The following is an 18,232-nucleotide window of genomic DNA, read 5'->3' as shown; positions in this document are numbered from 1 at the left end:
CAATCGCATGAAACAACAGGCAATCATTTGAAATTTTATTAGAAAGCGATAAAATAATGCCATACCATTTACATTTGTCCTGATTTCTCTTTATATTTATTCTCGGTGCCATCTTCGTATTACAGACACTAAATCAATTAAAATTAAATAGGTAATTTTTCTTGTAAACAACATTAAATATAATTATCATTTTAAACAATACATGCAGATAAAATATATTAGAATTAGAACTCAATGAAATAAAATAGAAAATTGTGTTCCTTCTGTTTATTTAATTCAATTTATTATATTTTGCTTGCCGTTGCAATTGTTGAAATATATATACTACTGTATGTATTTTTGTTCTTGTATACTAGACCAAATATAAATTAAATTATGTCTTGGGGTAAAAAGTTACAATGATATAGAATAGATTCACTTTTAAACAATAATTTGAACAAACAAGTCGGTCGTGCGGTTAGGGTCACACAGCTGTGAGCATGCATCCAGAAGATAGTGGGTTCGAACCCCACTGTCGGCAGCCCTGAAGATGGCTTTCCATGGTTTCACTTTTTGACAGCAGGAAAATGCTGGGGATGTACCTTAATTAAGGCCATGGCTGCTTTCTTCCCACTCCTAGCCCTTTCCTCTCCCATTGTTGCCGTAAGACCTATCTGTGTCAATGTGATGTAAAACAAATTGCAAAGAATTAATAATAATTTGCTTGCACTAGGTAAGGTTCAAGGGCTTACAAAATATTTGATCCTTGATCGGATGTGAAACAGATGTTGTGTAAGTTCAGGCTCTATTCCTAGTTTGATGAGCTTGTTTTTGATTTTCTCTCTGATAATTTCTCTACTTTCTTCCCTTGTCTGGGAAAACAGATGCTGCTAAGACAAGGCTTTTCTTTGTCCATTTAAAATCAACCTAATGAGCACCTTCGCACTTGTTTCAGCGGCCTTTGTTTATGTTATGCGAGATGGATTTAGAAGGGGGTAGAATATCATCCCCATTTACTCTTCCTTACTGTGCACCATTATTTACTAGTTTTTAGGACATTTCACAAAAGCCATCACCCAACAAGAAACTAAAAGGACGTAAATCAGAAGTGCACATTTTTGCACATTTTTACACATTTTTGCATAAGCAGTTTTTCACAGCTTGTGGTACAGTACTCTGTGTTCTGTTGACACATACTTTACAGATGTATGACCTCAATGGTAATGTTATTGAATTTACGTCCCTCTAACGTGTAACCTCAGATGTGATTAATTGCTACAGAAATCTTTTCCCACACATCATTTTTTAAGCCTTAAACTGTATTTGTGACTTACACGTTTATCCTTCATCATCTCCTTAGTTTCCCATTCCATGTTGACTAAGCAACCATCATCACGAGTGTTGCTTGCTCGTCGCGAACATCACTCGCTACTAGTTTGCTGGTGGGTAAGAAATCCTCACACAGTCACTCCATCTAGTGCTGCACTAGCCAACAAAGCGATCCCTCAGTCATGCTCGAGCGAAACACGACAATGGAGGGCTCTACCTTGTAAGGAGAGGACCAAATGGTGCACCAGTACATGAGACAATTCAGTATTTTAGCAATTATGTTTGTAGTGTATTTATTGAGAGGAAGCTGCCAAGATAAGGAAGGTATTCAGTACTGTGCACGGTCTTGCCAAAGACAGTGAGGAAAGGAGCTGCCTCACTGGAGTATAATACATGCTAGTAATTATTTTTAAAGTTATTTTATGCCACACCAACACAGATAGGTCTTATGGCGATGATGGGATAGAAAAGGGCTAGAAGTAGGAAGGAAGTGGCCATGTCCTCAATTACGGTACAGCCCCAGCATTTGCCTGATGTGAAAATGGGAAACCACGGAAAACCATTTTCAGGGATGCCAATAGTAGGGTTCGAACCCACTATCTCCTAAATGCAAGCTCACAGCTGTACGCCCCTAACCGCACAGCCAACTCGCTCGGTAATAGTAAAGAACTTGTGGTTTGTTAATGTTAAGTTCTAACCTGATATTAGTTTGAGCTTGGTTAAATACATTCAGAATATGTTGTAAGTCATCATCTGTACTGGTCAAAAGTCTAAATCTGATTAGCAGAATTTGAAAACAGGTCATGGATACCTAGGTCATGGGTCGCAGTCTGTTAAGATTAAATAATCCACTATCGAATCTACAGTATGTACTATTTATGCACCCTGAAGATGTCTTCCCTCAACAAGATGCAGTATAGACACCACAAATACAGTGAAAAATCCAGTCACAGAGATGTGAACCTGAGAACCATTGCCAAAATAATAATCAAAATCATCTTGGTGCATTCCCGTTAGGGCTTTCCAGATCAGTGCACGCTACTTCAACCGGTCTATCATATCCTGGATTAAAATTTCGGGTTCGTACGTCAGCATTCATAGTGTCCAGCTACCATAGTTTAGTTTGTCCTCATTGCCTCTTACCTTCAACAGTAGAAAGGTAGGCTGAGTTGATAAAAGAATCAGGTGGTGCTCGTAAGATGTGACTGTACCAATGAAGTCTCCATTCCTGCATTTTTTTCACTGACCGGAGCCACGACTACTAGTTGTCTGATGCTTGTGTCATTGATATGGTATATACAGAGGGGTCTCTTACATTTCCACAGCAAGCAGTGAATGCTTGTGTTCAGTGTTCAGTATATATGGTAGCACAACTAGGATCACCAATGTGAGATATATCTTTGATTTTAGAGACCTCCCTTAAGTATCACATCATCAGCATACAGTGCTGTTCATGAAGTGCCCTTCTATAAATGGTGTCCATCATGATAATAAAAAGGAGAGAGAGTATTCCTTGATGAACACCATCACAGGGAAGCTATTGGTCAGTCCTGAAGGACACAGCATTTGGCTGATGGTGTTGCAAATACAGCATTTCAACTAGTTGATGTTCACTTCAGGAACTTGATGATTACAAAGAGCATGCCAATTTGTCTGATGTAGTATTCAATTGGATGCTTTCTCAAGGTCAAGGAACACCAGATGCTTGGCTTCATTCTTTTGCGATGTTTCTCCATGAGCTGGTGCACAGCAACGTTTGCATCAATTCTACAAATCCACATTGATAAGCTGAGAGCTGGACTATTTTGCACTGTCTGTTGTCAAGAACACACTAAAAGATCTTGATGGTATGGAAGAAGAACTACATTGGATGGCAGTTATTCAGTAGGGTCACCCTTACTTATCCTTGATAAGTACTGTGTTACCGGATGACCAGTTTGTCAATTATGGTATTGAAAAATTCTGTTGGCTAGGTGATCACTTTATCATGAAGGTCTTCAATTTTTTTAATGTTGGGTGGGAGAATATATGTCCCTAGTGCTATTCCATTTTCCATGCTACAAATGGCAGCTTTGACTTCATCTGTGATGATGCAATGAACTGGTCCAGCGGTACCCTTACCTTTCGGATTTCGATGTTGGATATCCCACTGAAATATTCTTACCAGTGTTGCAAGACCATCCTGCTGTCATGCAGTCGCAGTCCCTTCTTATCTTCACACATACAGTCTTAAATAGCCTACACTGTATATGTGCCAATTGGTAGATGATCTTGTATACTCTTCCTTTGTTGCCAGTTGGTCATATAAATGCTGGCAGTGATTTGCCTTGGCCTCAGCAATTATTCCCTTTGCTTCTTCCTAGATGGCTTTGTAGTTCTGATCGGCAAATTTTAATAATGTTCTACATTACAGACTATAAATCTCATATTTGATTCATATTGATGGTTGAACTTCTAATAAATTGTCAAATTGTGTTTAATTATCCTCCTAATCAATCTTCAATCTATCTTCTATCTATATATATAAAATAAGAGTTTTGTCTGTACATTGCTCAGAATTTGAAAAGAATGGTATTTCTGTATCGGTCATGTCCACAGTAACAAGAAAATGCATTTTTTTACTTTTCCGTAATTTCTGTCTGTCTGTCTGTCTGTCTGTCTGTCTGTCTGTCTGTCTGTCTGTCTGTCTGTCTGTATGTACACGCATCACGAGAAAATGGCTGAAGAGAATTTAATGAAAATCGGAATGTAAAGTCGGGTGATGAACCGCTACAATCTAGGCTATACATTATTTTAATCACGCTGAGTGAAATGGTAGTTTAAGGGAAGGCCTGAAATTTAATTATCAAATATCAATGTTATTAGTGGTTGTGTCTTAATGAAAATCACTAGACAAAGATGGGAAATAAGTCGCTACAATATAGGCTATACACACTGAGAAAAATGGTAGTTTAGGGGAAGGCCTAAAATATAATTGTCAAATATTTATTTTATTAGTGGTCGTATCTTCACGAAAATTGGTATGCAAAGTCGGGGAATAGGTCGCTATAATCTAGGCTATCAATAATGTTATTCACACTGAGTGAAATGGTAATTTAGGGGAAGGCCTGAAATGTAATCTATATATATAAAATAAGAGTTTTGTCTGTACATTGCTCAGAATTTGAAAAGAATGGTATTTCTGTATCGGTCATGTCCGCAGTAACAAGAAAATGCATTTTTTACTTTTCCGTAATTTCTGTATGTCTGTCTGTATGTATGTACACGCATCACGATAAAACGGCTGAAGAGAATTTAATGAAAATCGGTATGTAATGTCGGGTGATGAACCACTGTAATCTAGGCTACAAATTATTTTATTAACGCTGAGTGAAATGGTAGTTTAGGGGAAGGTCTGAGATGTAATTCTCAAATAAGTTATTTATGTTATTAGTGGTCGTATTGATAAATACTACTTAACTAACATAACTTTAGTTATGTCGTAAGTTAGTAGTAGTTATGTAAGAAGTTATTAAATTTCCGTTCACTTATGTCTTATACATTGTTACCGTACCGCGTATAATCGGAGATATCCATGAATTTGGATTTTTGTTACTAAGTCCATATCAGCGCCGAGTCACGAGAAAATGGGTAAACAGAATTTAGTGAAAATCGGTATGTAAAGTCTGAGAATACGGAACTACAGTCTATGATATAATTAACTTTGTAAGACATCCTAATATCACAGAGTCGAAAGAAAACTAATGTGAAGTCCTGCAATATAGAAAGCTCATAAACTTTATCAACAATAACATTACATTGACCATTGTTTGTTGTGATGTGCTTTTTGTATTCTGTTTCCTCTCATCCCCGATAGATAGGATTACTGCAGCGTACCAAGGTTTTTTAAATTTGCTTGACGTCGCACCGAAACAGGTAGGTCTTATGGCGACAATGGGATAGGAAATGAATAGTGGTGTGAAGGAAGTGGCCTTGGCTTTAAGGTACTGCCTGGTATGACTGGTGTGAAAATGGGAAACCACGGAATACCATCTTTTGTTTTTTGCTTAATGTCGCACCGACACAGATATGTCTTATGGCGACGATGGGATAGGAAAGGTCTAGGAAGTGGAAGTAAGCGGCCGTGGCTTTAATTAAGGCACAATCCCGGCATTTGCCTGGTGTGAAAATGGGAAACCACGGAAAACCATCGTCAGGGCTGCCGACAGTGGGGCTTGAACCCACTATCTCCCGAATACCATCTTGAGGGTTGCCGGCAGTGGGGTTCGAATCCACTATCTCCCGGATGCAAGCTCACAACTGCGCGCCCCTAACCACACGTCCAACTTGCCTGGTTGTACCGACTTTAACAGCCTGCCTGTGTATTATCGGGAAGTAGCTGGGGTGTAAGATAACTTTCTTCTTTAGCATGCCATTCCTCTGGTTCATACATTTTCTGATTTATCTGGCACGTAACACACTGGTTCATCATAGTATTCGAGCCATACAATCCCTACTCTGAGCCACTGATTGGAATGAGTAGTGTGCATATTTAACGGAATAATGACAGAGGAGTGTTCCCGGCACCGTAGTACTGTTCGTTGAAAGTGAGAAAGTGTGCGGTTTTTCATTTGATCAAGTATTTTGTATGATAACATTGCTTTCAATCGCTACATTCCTACTGACGTTTTTGTAATGACCTATGTTGAATTCAGTTAGGAAAACCACCAGGTCAGTCTTTCTGAGAATCCCGTAGCGAAGCACGGGTACATCAGCTAGTACATACTATATATCTAGTTAAGATGAGCTTTCAAATAGACATGTTTTAACCCAAACACAGAGTCATAATCAGTAAAAATACATTATAACAATCTAAAAATATTACACACACGATTCTATACAGTGCTTGTTGAAAAATTTCATTAAAAATCTTGATGAAATTAAAATATGAGGTGATGGTCATTATAGAAGTTTTTGTGCTGGAGGTCTTTGTGTTGTAACTTTCTCGTTGCCCCTTGATGCAGTTCAAATATATCTGTACACTGTTGACTCTCAGTTATTGTGTTAAAGGCTAACATTATGTGAGTTGCTACTTGTTAGTTGAACCGTTTGATCCATAATCTGTAATGTGGATAATGAGAACCAAATTAAGAATTAAAATGAATGTGACTAACAGGAAACATTTAAGGCAAGTTTTTGATGAAGAAAATAACTTACATTACATGACCCACTTGACCTTCCCATATATGCTGACTGCGGAGTCCAGCTCTCGATTGACGTGCTCCCACAGTCAAACTGTGCTGTTACGAGGAGGTGGAGTGGGGAAATGGGGCGGGGCTTGCGGAAGCATGGGGGTAGTAACTGAAATTTATTGTAGTAGTTGTGAATTCTTTTGATCTTGTTCTTTTTACTGTAAATAATTGGAATGAAGTTTCCCCATTAAAAAAAAACAAAAAACAAAACAAGAACAACATGATATGGCAGAGTTGTTGAATCTACCTTTCAACCTCGTACTTCACTGTAGTTTTATGAGCTTAACCTGTAGGGCACGTGAAACGTCTTCACACAGAAATGGTTTGAACAAATAAAGCAAGAGTGGGCTTGAGCTTTGCAAAGACATAATATTGTATTGAAAATTCCTCTTTAAAGAGTCGAATGACTTCAACATAATCATTTTTATTTACTCCATTAAGAACTGAATGTAAGTCCAGAAAGTGCACTATTTCACAGTACTATACCACTTTTTCTGAATGCCTCAAATTTTTCAAAAATCCCTGTAATCAGAACCTTACATTGATAATATGAGAGCAATAAAGTGACTGGTGCAGAAAGAAACCCTAAATTTGAAATCCAGCCAGAACTGTCAAGTTTTCCTCTGATCTTTCTTTCATCTCCAAAAATGTGTTTATATCATATACAAAAGTAGTTTTAAGATTACACCTTGTCTCAGCCATTGGACCTCGCAATGACAGACACATCGTTGCACTCCATCGCCACACAGGCTAGGAATTTCTTGAACTGACAATGACTGGGGCCTTGAGACCTAAGAAAGTTCACAGTGTGGATGATTTCATCTATCACATCTCTAATTTTTGCCACCTTTGTAACGTGTTTTCTGGTGGATAAGGCAGTTTGGTAGTAATACAGATGTGATGACTGAAGTACCTAGTTTAGACTTTAACAAATACTAATAAAGCCACTATGCTGGCCACCTGGCCACTGTGCCATCTGTGGTCATGGAAAACAACCTATTCTGCTGTAAGCCTATCATTTCCACAGCCAAAAAAATATCTTCTGATTTTTCGTTGGATTCTCTTACCAGCTGAGCTATGGTGGCCTATGTTATATTTGTTCTGTTGGAAGGGATCTAAGCATCAGAACGTTGTGGGGTTTGGATCACACTGGTATCTGGTTGATCATTTTTGTTCTGTAATTAACATCTGTTTGGTACATATTGTATTTATGAAACATGACCTAATACATTGAAAGTTTATTTGAAGTACAATGTGGTAATGAAAATTCAATATTCATAAAAAATGTAACTAATTTCTCACATTTCTCTGTAAGCTGCAATTGTACATACATGCAGTGGGCCACTGTTTGATGATAGAGGTTAATGTCAGCAAATTTTCCAATTTATGACAGGCAGTTGTTTGAACGCTTCTTCAGAAAAACACCTTCCAAAAATACCTCGGCTGATTGTGTGTTTTAAAGGATATTTTTTAGCTTGTATGAAGAGATGGACTCTATCTTTCAGGTTCCCATTAGCAGACATGCACCACAATAATATATTAGCAAAAGCTCTACAAGCTGTCAAGAGACTACAAGGTTGGTAGCACACGTAAATTATAATAAAATACAGTAATAAACACAACAAGATAAACACAATTTAAAACTACTTAACTCTACATGTGTTATCAACTGTAATGCCTTTGTAAATTTGATTGGCTTCATACCATCATTGACTCCTACTATATCACTGTAAGTATCCTTGTGTTTTCAGTTATAAAGGTGTTCCAGGGAATATTTTTATAAATTAAAATAACAAGGCTGCATAAAAGATATTTTTCATTTCTGTTATATGGAATACAAATGTTAGATCTTTGAAGATCAATGACTCTCTTCTTCTTCTCAATTTCTTTTCAAGGCTTGCCATATCAGTCATACACCTTTAGCCCTATTGCAAGTGCTGAGCAAATGCAAGGTAAGCAAGGGAGATACAGAGGGAATCTGTGCAACTGGGAGTGCTATTTGGACAGCTCTGAGCTAAATGCATAAAAGAATGAAAAAATTAACTCCTTTAATTGCTAATGTAAACAATTCTTACCTAAAGCAATTTGCAGGTAAACTGTTATCTGAGCTATTAGCTGTCATTAGGAAGTTCCGATGTGGTGACGAACTAGTTCGAGTTTCACACTGTGAATGACTCGTTGAACAACACTGTGACAGTTTTGTAAGGAACACTTCATCTGATAACAGACCTGACTTCAGGCACTCTTCATCCAACATTGAAAGAATCCCATGATTGTTCTGCAGAAAAAATAAAACACTGTAAATTTATCTCATCTATTTAATCCTTTTACATTATACCTAGCTGTATAAATGTACTGTCTGTGATATGGAATTCAAATATACCTGGGAAACCCAACATGTTTTCACCTACCTTTAGAAAACAGCAGTCAAGGTGTAATGCTGAATTTTAAAATTTTACACATCCATTGGTTTGATACATGAACTATGATCACCACTACAAACATAAAAACAGCATTGCCAAATGTCATATTTTTCATTTGGTAACCCAATCATAAGTCATAATGGCATCTCACCATTGTGTGACTTATGGTCAGGTTCTTGGAAGGATGAAATTCTTCCTTAGCAATATCTTCTTTGTTACTTTTTGTAAAAATTTTGTTGAAATTTGGGCAACAATTTATAATATGTTGTATTGGCTACTTTGCTAGTCTGTAACAAATGACCTATCAAGTCCTTTCTTGGAATTATAAAGTTGGCTGCATGCAATAAAGATGAGCTTGTTTGCAAAATATTTCAATCATTTCTGAGTTGCAATGAGTTAAGTGATGAACTCCAACAAGTTAGTAACAAATATTTCAGTTCAAGAATTACCAATGAAAATGAAATAAATTCTGATGTCTGAATATTGCAAGGAACTCCTGACCACAACTGATCTTTTAGAAGAAGCAGTACCTGTCATTTATTTTCCATTGGTATTAAACGATTGTTTATGTCGTTCAAATCACGTGATAAATATTAATGATAATAAAACTGACTCAGTGGATCAGTGTATTAACCAACTATGGGAGTCTCATCTCTTCCATATGGGATATGTGGTGGGAAAAGTAAAAGTAGAAGAGAATTTCTTGGATAACTCTGACCATTTCTGTTCTGTGTTTCAGGAAGAGGATCTTCTTTAGGATGTACTGATCACTACCAAACAGATGACAGAGCTTTCTCCTTCTTAGGACGCCATCTCCCTATGAGAGGTTGGGGGTCCAATTGATTATGATAATGCGCGAAACAGCAGCTCAACAGATTTCAATGAAAGTTCTTCCATACCAGAGATGCAGGTCTTTAAGCCAGGAATTTCTCTGTTTCCCCACAGATAATTTATTTCAGTTTTCCCCCTGATGATCAGTTGGAGTGTTCATATCATTCACCTCTTATGATATGCTCGATTTACCTGAGCTTTCGTTCCTTGATTGTTATTAGAAGCTTTTTGAAGAGCTTTGCATGAAATGAATTTCATGGTTGAAAGCCCATGTAGATGGTGATTAACTGTAAATATTTTCAGAGAAGTCCACTTTTTTCAATACTAAAACAATGTATTCACTTATGAAAATACAACTATGACAAGTAGGACATGTTTCATCCCTTCCTCTGGCATATCTTCAGCTACTTAATGAAGTCAGAACAATTCAAAAACATAAATAGAAGATATATATATATATATAAAATAATTTGTCCTGACTGACTGACTGACTGACTGACTGACTGACTGATTCATCATCGCTGAGCAAAAACTACTGGACATAAAGAAATAAAATTTTGGGGATACATTCATATTAAGATGTAGGTGCTCGCTAAGAGAGGATTTTTGGATATTCCATCGCTAAGGGGGTGAAAAGGTGGGTGAAATTTTAAAATGAGTATATCTACATCTCAAAACTTTAAAAGTTTACAGATGTAAAAATTGGTATTTAGAATCTTCTTTTCTTTATTTTTGGAAAATCCCAATAGGAGGGGTGAAAAAGGGTGAAAAAGGGGTTGAATGCCTTAAATCAGGATACCGGTACTTATATCTCAGAAACTGAAGATATTACAGACCTGAAAATTGGTACTTTTGATCTTTTTTAAAAATAAAGAAACACGTATTTTTTGTTTTTTGAAAATCCAATTAATGGGAGGGTGAAAAGGGGGGTGAATTTTTAAAATGAGTGTATCTATATCTCAAACTTTGAAAGTTTACAGATATAAAAATTGGTATTTAGAATCTTCATTAAAAATAAAGAAACACATATTTTCTTTTTCAGAAAATTCCAATAGGAGGGGTGAAATGGGGTAAAAAATGGGTTGAATGCCTTTAATAAGGATAATATATCTCAGAAACTGAAGATATTACAGACCTGAAAATTGGTATTTGGGATCTCCTTTAAAAATAAAGAAACACATAGTTTTGTTTTTGGAAAATCCAATTAATGGGGGGTTGAAAAGGGGGTGAATTTTTAAAATGAGTGTATATATATATATCAAAACTTTTAAAGTGTACAGATGTAAAAATTGGTACCTAGATTCCCCTTTAAAAATAAAGAAACACATGCTTTTTTTGTTTTTGGAAAATCCTAATAGGATGAGTGAAAAAGGGTGAAAAAGGTGTTGAATGCCTTAAATGAGGATACTTATATCTCAGAAACAGAAGATATTACAGACCTGAAAATTGGTATTTGGGATCTCCTTTGAAAATAAACGAACACATACTTTTTGTTTTTGGAAAATATAATTAATGGGGATTGAACAAGAGTGACAAATTAGGGTAATTTTTTAGAAAGACTATACCTACAGTATATCTCAGAAACGTAAAATGTTGCAGACGTAAAAATTGGCATTTGGAATCTCCTGTAAAAGTACATAGGTGATTTGTTTTTGGAATCTCCACTTAAGGGAACTAAAAAGAGGGGGTGAAATTTTAAAATGAGTCTTTCTACAGTTTATCTCATTAACTTAACATGTAACCGAAGTGAAAAAGAAAGTATTTTTTAAATCTATATTGAAAATAAAGCAACATGTATTTTTTGTTTTCTGAAAACCACTTGGGTGGAGGGGTAAAAGTGACTGAAAATGGGGTTGAATTCTTTTAATTTTGATACTGATATCTCAAAAGCTGAAGATGTTACAGACGTGAAATTTGGTATTTGGAATTTCCTTTAAAAATAAAGGAATACATATTTTTTGTTTTCGGAAATCCACCTAAAAGGAAGAGGGAAATTGAAAAATTAGTTGAATTATTTGTATGAGGATACTATGGCAAGTTATGAATCTCATTCTGTATTGACGGTTATCACTTTACAAAAGAAATATTTATAAAATCCACCTATCAATACAAGTCAAGTCATCTGTTAGATAAAGCAAAGTCTATACATGTTTCAGCCTAATCTCAAGGCCATCTTCAGTAGTAAAACAGTGATTACATAATATACAAACAAATTAAAAATCGTAATGATATGAAGTAACAGTGATCATGATTAATGAGTTAAAAACACATTGAGGTACAAAGTCCTCTCGTCTAATAGATCTTGCTGACTGTTAAAATGAAAACACTATGCTGAGGAGTGTAGTGAGACCGTCAATACTACGAATAAAATGTGTGTAACATCTGTAATGAGAAAAAAAAGGAATATATGAGTGGATGAAAAACAAAAACAAGTTAAAAATGATGTGTGAAAAGAAAACTCATATGACTTACTTGTAACTAAAAGTTGTCGTCTTGAATGGAGATGACCTCAATATACTAAAGAATATATATATATTGACCAATATAACAATTCCATCTATAACTTGAAAGAAATCAACGAAAAGAAAAATATTTTATTAGAAACCTTTGTCCTGCTCATCTGCGAACAGTTCATTAATAAAAAAGAGTTTCACTACCGACATTCTAGAACAAGACCCGCCCTTCCATCAACACCCCCCTTCCGCGAATCACAACGTCCCTCCCTCCTTGCCCCTCCCCCTCCATTACCCCTCCCAACCACATCGACACAGATACACAGTAAGCCACACACAGGCTTAGTTGTCAATGTGACTTGAGACCGACAAGGTCATCTCCATTCGAGACGACAACTTTTAGTTACAAGTAAGTCATATGAGTTTTCTTTTCACACATCATTTTTAACTTGTTTTTGTTTTTCATCCACTCATATATTCCTTTTTTTTTCTCATTACAGATGTTATACACGTTTTATTCGTAGTATTGACGGTCTCACTACACTCCTCAGCATAGTGTTTTCATTTTAACAGTCAGCAAGATGTATTAGACGAGAGGACTTCGTACCTCAATGTGTTTTTAACTCATTAATCATGATCACTGTCACTTCATATCATTACGATTTTTAATTTGTTTGTATATTATGTAATCACTGTTTTACTACTGAAGATGGCCTTGAGATTAGGCTGAAACATGTATAGACTTTGCTTCATCTATAGGAGGATTTTATAAATATTTCTTTTGTAAAGTGAGGATACTATTATCTCAAAAACGAAATATTTTACAGACGTGAAAATTGGTATTTGGAATCTGCTTTAAAATTAAACAAACATGTATTCTCGGAAAATCCAATGAAGGGGGTGGGGAGGTGAAAAATGGAAAAATTAATTGAATTAATTGTATGAGGATACTTACATCTAATAAAAACTAAAGTTGTTACAGACATAAAAATTGATATTTGGATCTCCTTTAAAAACAAAGAAAAAAAGCGTTCTTGGGCGAAATAATTTTGGGGGGCGGAAGTGAAAAGGAGTTGAATTCCTTTTATGTTGACACATATCTCAAAAACTGAAGATGTTAGAGTCGTGATAATTGGTATTTAGAAGATCCTTTACTATTAAAGAGACAAGTATTTTTAACGGGAAATTCACTTAAGATGGGGGGGGGGGGGGGGGTGGGTGGAGTGTGAAAGGAAGTGAAAAAAGTGAATTCTTTTTATGGGGATACCCATATCTCAAAACTGAATGTAACAGTCGTGAACATTGGTATAATCATAAGGAAACACGCCTTCTTTTTTGGGGGGGGGGGGGGTTGGGGGCAAAATCAACTTAACGGCAGTGGGGAGAAAAAGGAGTTGAGACCGATTGATTTTACTGTTCATAATGTACTTATTCTGATCATAAACTGATCATTTTTAATCTTTCCTGTGTTCCTTTTCAAAAACCATGTTTTCCTTTGGAGTACATAAAGTTAGATTGCAGTAGATTCTCCTGGCATATAAATACAAATTTAAACATGTTTGAAATAAACGATATGAATGATATTGACTATGCAATTGTTCACCTCTACAATAACGTCAATAATTCATGGAAGTATATCGTTCGTGTAGCCAGAAATCTTGCGCACTTGCCTACGTGCGACGATGGTAATGGTCACATTGTCAGCAATGACAATGGCAGAGGATGTAATTTACCGCCAAGTAGTGGTCTTGCATCTTGCTGTGGGTTCCAGACCATCAATAATAATAATAATAATAATAATAATAATAATAATAATAATAATAATAATAATAATAATAATAATAATAATAATAATAATAATAATAATAATAATAATGTTCTGGACTGTCGTCAAAATGTGCGGACCGTGATGGAAACGGGTCCTGGCCGGGTAATGACTACGATTGCAGTCCGGCCGCGGGTTCAGTACCACCAAGGCACTAAAAACGACACCACACCGGATCTCCTCAAGGATTTGATCCATATTAAAATGCTTATAGGAAAAGATGGCAAAGATTTAGGGACCCAACTGGCCGGGTGGAATACCTGGACCTAGCCCGGGAAGTACGAAATCGATTACTGGAAAGAAAGGTTGAAATATGGGAGGAACTTTGCCGTAATCTCCCAGAAAACGAGTCAGATTATGAATTTTGGCAGATTCTTTCAGAAAACGAGTTGAATCACGAATTCCGGCGGATTATATATAAAACGTTAAGCATTCAATTATAAATTTCATTATAATACCATAGCGAAGCACGGGTATCTTGCTAGTATTGAATAAAATTATATCATACAATATCATATAGTCTTAAAACACATCATAAATAATACGGGCTATCTCACATTAAAAAGTCTTTAAAAATACGATTCTTGATGTCAAAGAGGACTATAAGTGGACAGACAGTGAATCATCTTGTGTGGTCAAGTTTTATTCAATGTACCTATATCTTTCTATGTTTTGGAAATTTTCTGACTTCATTAAGAACAAGGAAAAAAATTTGTCTTCATCATCATCATCATCATCATCATTTTACAGTTCCAGTTTTCTGGGTACTGTTGGCGAGCCTCTTCCATTCTGTCTTATTGAGATACGTTCTGTTGTTAATAATGTCCTCCAGTGTTCTTCCCCGATCTGCAATGTCCATCCAGTGGGTTCTTGGTTTTCCCACCATCCGTTTTCCTGCCACATGTCTCTCCGAGTTAACATATGCTGTTCTTGTTGGCTCCATCCTCATTGCATGCCCAAACCACCTCAATCTGGACATGCTGACCCAATCTAACAATGATGTAACAATCCCTGCTCCCTTCCTAACCACATCATTTCTTAACTTGTCTAGTTTGGTTTTTTGAATTATGGACCTAAGGAACTTCATCTCAGATGCCTGCAACCGTGAAGAGTCTTTCTTAGTGAGGGTGTAAGTTTCAATACCATAGGTTAACCCTAGAGCTCCAACATTACGATATTCCCTTTCTGGTAGCATGTCAGGCAAGGCCCGACAAGACATTGTATTGCCCACCACTCATCTGCTGTCTCTTAGCCAACAAAATACCTGATGCTATACTGTACTGCTATATTTTGGTTCAGCGTGGAACTTTCTAAAATCCAGATACTATTACACAGTCATTCAAAAATCTATTATTTAGATGGCAGTGTAACCATCAGCTGTGTCCAGTCCACTCATGCATACGAAGGCTCGAGCGAAAGTAAACAAACGTGGTCGCCATGTGCTCTCTTAGTCATATATAGTGTACTGTTGAATGTTGTATATGCCAGGTAATTGTACAAAACCCCAGTATTTTTGCACCTCTACTCCTTCCTTGTACCCTAATGAATATATCTAATAGCAGTTGACGGCACCTAAAAGTGAACTGGCAATGGTCAGTTTCTGTACTGTAGGCCAACACATAGCTGATGTTGACGGCTGGCACAATTATAAATTAATAGATCCTGATTTCAAGAAATCGCCGTTTATAGCAGTTTCAGGCTGCAAGGCATGAAACCAGAGACTGAATTAGAGCTATTCAATTGTATTTTACCGATAATTTGTTCAGTGAAATTACTAACAAAACCAATTGGTATGCGATAACGACAACAACAACAACAACAACAACAACAACAACAACAACAACAACAACAACAACAACAACAACAACAACAACAATAATAACAATAATAATAATAATAATAATAATAATAATAATAATAATAATAATAATAATAATAATGGAAAATAATATATCTTAAATTGTACATATTGCTTTTATTTGCTTCAGCATATCTTGCTGTAAATGTTTATAGGCCTAAATACATCATTTAAGAGCAAGTGCTATCTCCAAAATCATGACAGATGAATACAGATCATATAAGATAGAAATTCACATTTAAAATACCAGTAGTTTTTTTTTTTTTTCTATTTGCTTTACGTCGCACCGACAGATATGTCTTATGGCGAAAATACCAGTAGTAGCCTCTACTTTAATTCGAGGGGTAAGGGTTAATATTGGTATGAAGTACCGATTGAACATCACCAGCTTTGATTTTGTTGATACTTTGGGATACCAGAGGAGTGTTCATACTTGCTGGTAAAAGTGAGAGCTCTTCTGCACTGTATTTGCCACCTCCTTTGTGATTAGTGTATCTTGAGATATTACACCGCCAAAATATGTAAAGCTTTCCAAACTTTATAGTGGATGATCTCCTAGCATGCTGTTTGCTGGTCATCCCTCTCTGTTTATTGCCATCACTACTGTTTTGGGTTTGCTTATCTTGATATTGAACTCCAGGAACTTAACCTTCCATTCATTGAGTCTCAACTGTACTTGTTTATCAGCTCCTCCCCAGATCATAACATCATCAGCGAAAGCCATTGCATTTAGCTCACCAGAGGTTTTCTTGATGTTCTTCATTTTGTTATCCATGATGGTGATAAACAGTAATGGGGATAGTGCACTGCCTTGCTGGACTTTTGGTCTGGAACCAGGATGAATGTCTGTCACCCAATCGCACACAGCTGGTAAAGTTCTCATACAGCATCTCAACTTCACTCACCAGTCCCTCTAGCATATTCCTTTTTCTCAGACATTCCTACGTGTATTGTCATAAATTAACAAATTGTTTTAGTATTGAAAAAAAAAAAAGGTGGGCTTCTCTCAAAATATTTAGAATTAGATGACAGAGCTTTCAAGGAAATCATTGGTGATGAAGATGCAGTGGAAATTAGGTTGAGGTACCCATAATTCTGACAGATAATTTTCCAAAGAATAACTAGGAAATAGAAGATGAAAAAGAGAAGATTTAGGTATTTTTTTCAGTTGGTTGTGGCAGTAAACAGATCTATGCTAGTGAGTCCTGTATCTCTAAATTCAGCACTGAGCAAGCACAACAGATGTAAGAAGACTACATTTAATTGGATTACTATAAAAACCATTTCAATAAGTTAGATTTAATTGTTCTTGCAAAGATAAGCACATTCTGCAAGGATGTTGATGAAACACTTTGTAAAAAATTAAAGGAAAGGCTTTATTTTCAGTTTATATTGCTGTAAACGTTTATAGGCCAAATATATCATTTAAGAGTAAGTGCTATCTCCAAAATGATAAAAGATGAATACAGATCATATAAGATAGAAATTCTCATTTAAAATACGAGTAATAGAGGCAACAAAGAGAACTTTAATTCAAGAGGTAAGGGTTAAGATTGCTTAAAATTATGGTAGCTAAAGGTCTCTCTGACAAGGAGAAGAAATACCTATATGAAATACAAGACATGTATCGATTTCTAGTGAAAAAGGAAATAGAGGTTCTTATTGAATGATAATGTAGCAAGTACAGTATGAATCACAAAAATATTAAAGAGAAACTTCTTATCTGAAGTCTCCAATAACTACTTGGAACTCTCAGACTGAACCTTACACACACTTCCAATTTCTGCTGTCGAGGCTTTTACAGCACTTTAGACGGCGCAACTCATTCAAAAAGAAGTGCTTGGTTTAAGGGAAACAGTTTAATTAAGGAACTCAATTCCAGTTAAATCGCGACGAATGAGAACTGTGCTAACTAGACAGAATTCCGGAAATCGCGAGTGATTGATGCATTTGATAGCAGACCATTTTCGACAACAACTATACTCAATAATGATGGTCCCTGTCCGTCATAATCGTGGCCTTCCATCCGTAGACCTGCTTTTAATGTTCAACTTTATAGCATCATCACCGAGAATTTACCATGGTTACTTTTGAAGAAATGAAATATCTCTGTCCCTGTAGCAACCATTAACTAATTCTGCTGGTTTTTCACATTAATCAACAGCAGAGAACTCCACCTTTTTTTATACCGAAGAGCTGTTGTAGTGACATCAAGATTTTTTCATGGAGGGATTTTTGATACTTTTGATTGGATACTGTACTTTGTATTATATCTTCGCATCCTTAATCGACTGAGATCAAAT

At 36.1% G+C, this 18,232-nt stretch overlaps 1 protein-coding gene across 1 annotated transcript in view; it reads right to left on the bottom strand.

Annotated features, from left to right (window-relative positions):
• The window catches only part of Myo95E (Myosin 95E), a 503,326-nt gene that overhangs the window by 182,749 nt on the left and 302,345 nt on the right, over nucleotides 1–18,232 (bottom strand). The window contains exon 13 of the mRNA XM_067140340.2: nucleotides 8,615–8,817. Coding sequence (XP_066996441.1) covers nucleotides 8,615–8,817 — 203 coding nt within the window. The remainder of the gene's footprint in view (nucleotides 1–8,614; nucleotides 8,818–18,232) is intronic.

This window comes from Anabrus simplex, chromosome 1 (assembly GCF_040414725.1).
Source record: "Anabrus simplex isolate iqAnaSimp1 chromosome 1, ASM4041472v1, whole genome shotgun sequence".
NCBI classification, from domain to species: Eukaryota; Metazoa; Arthropoda; class Insecta; order Orthoptera; family Tettigoniidae; genus Anabrus; species Anabrus simplex.
The sequence above is the reverse complement of the archived record's forward strand: the minus strand, read 5'-3'. Positions and strand labels throughout refer to the sequence as shown.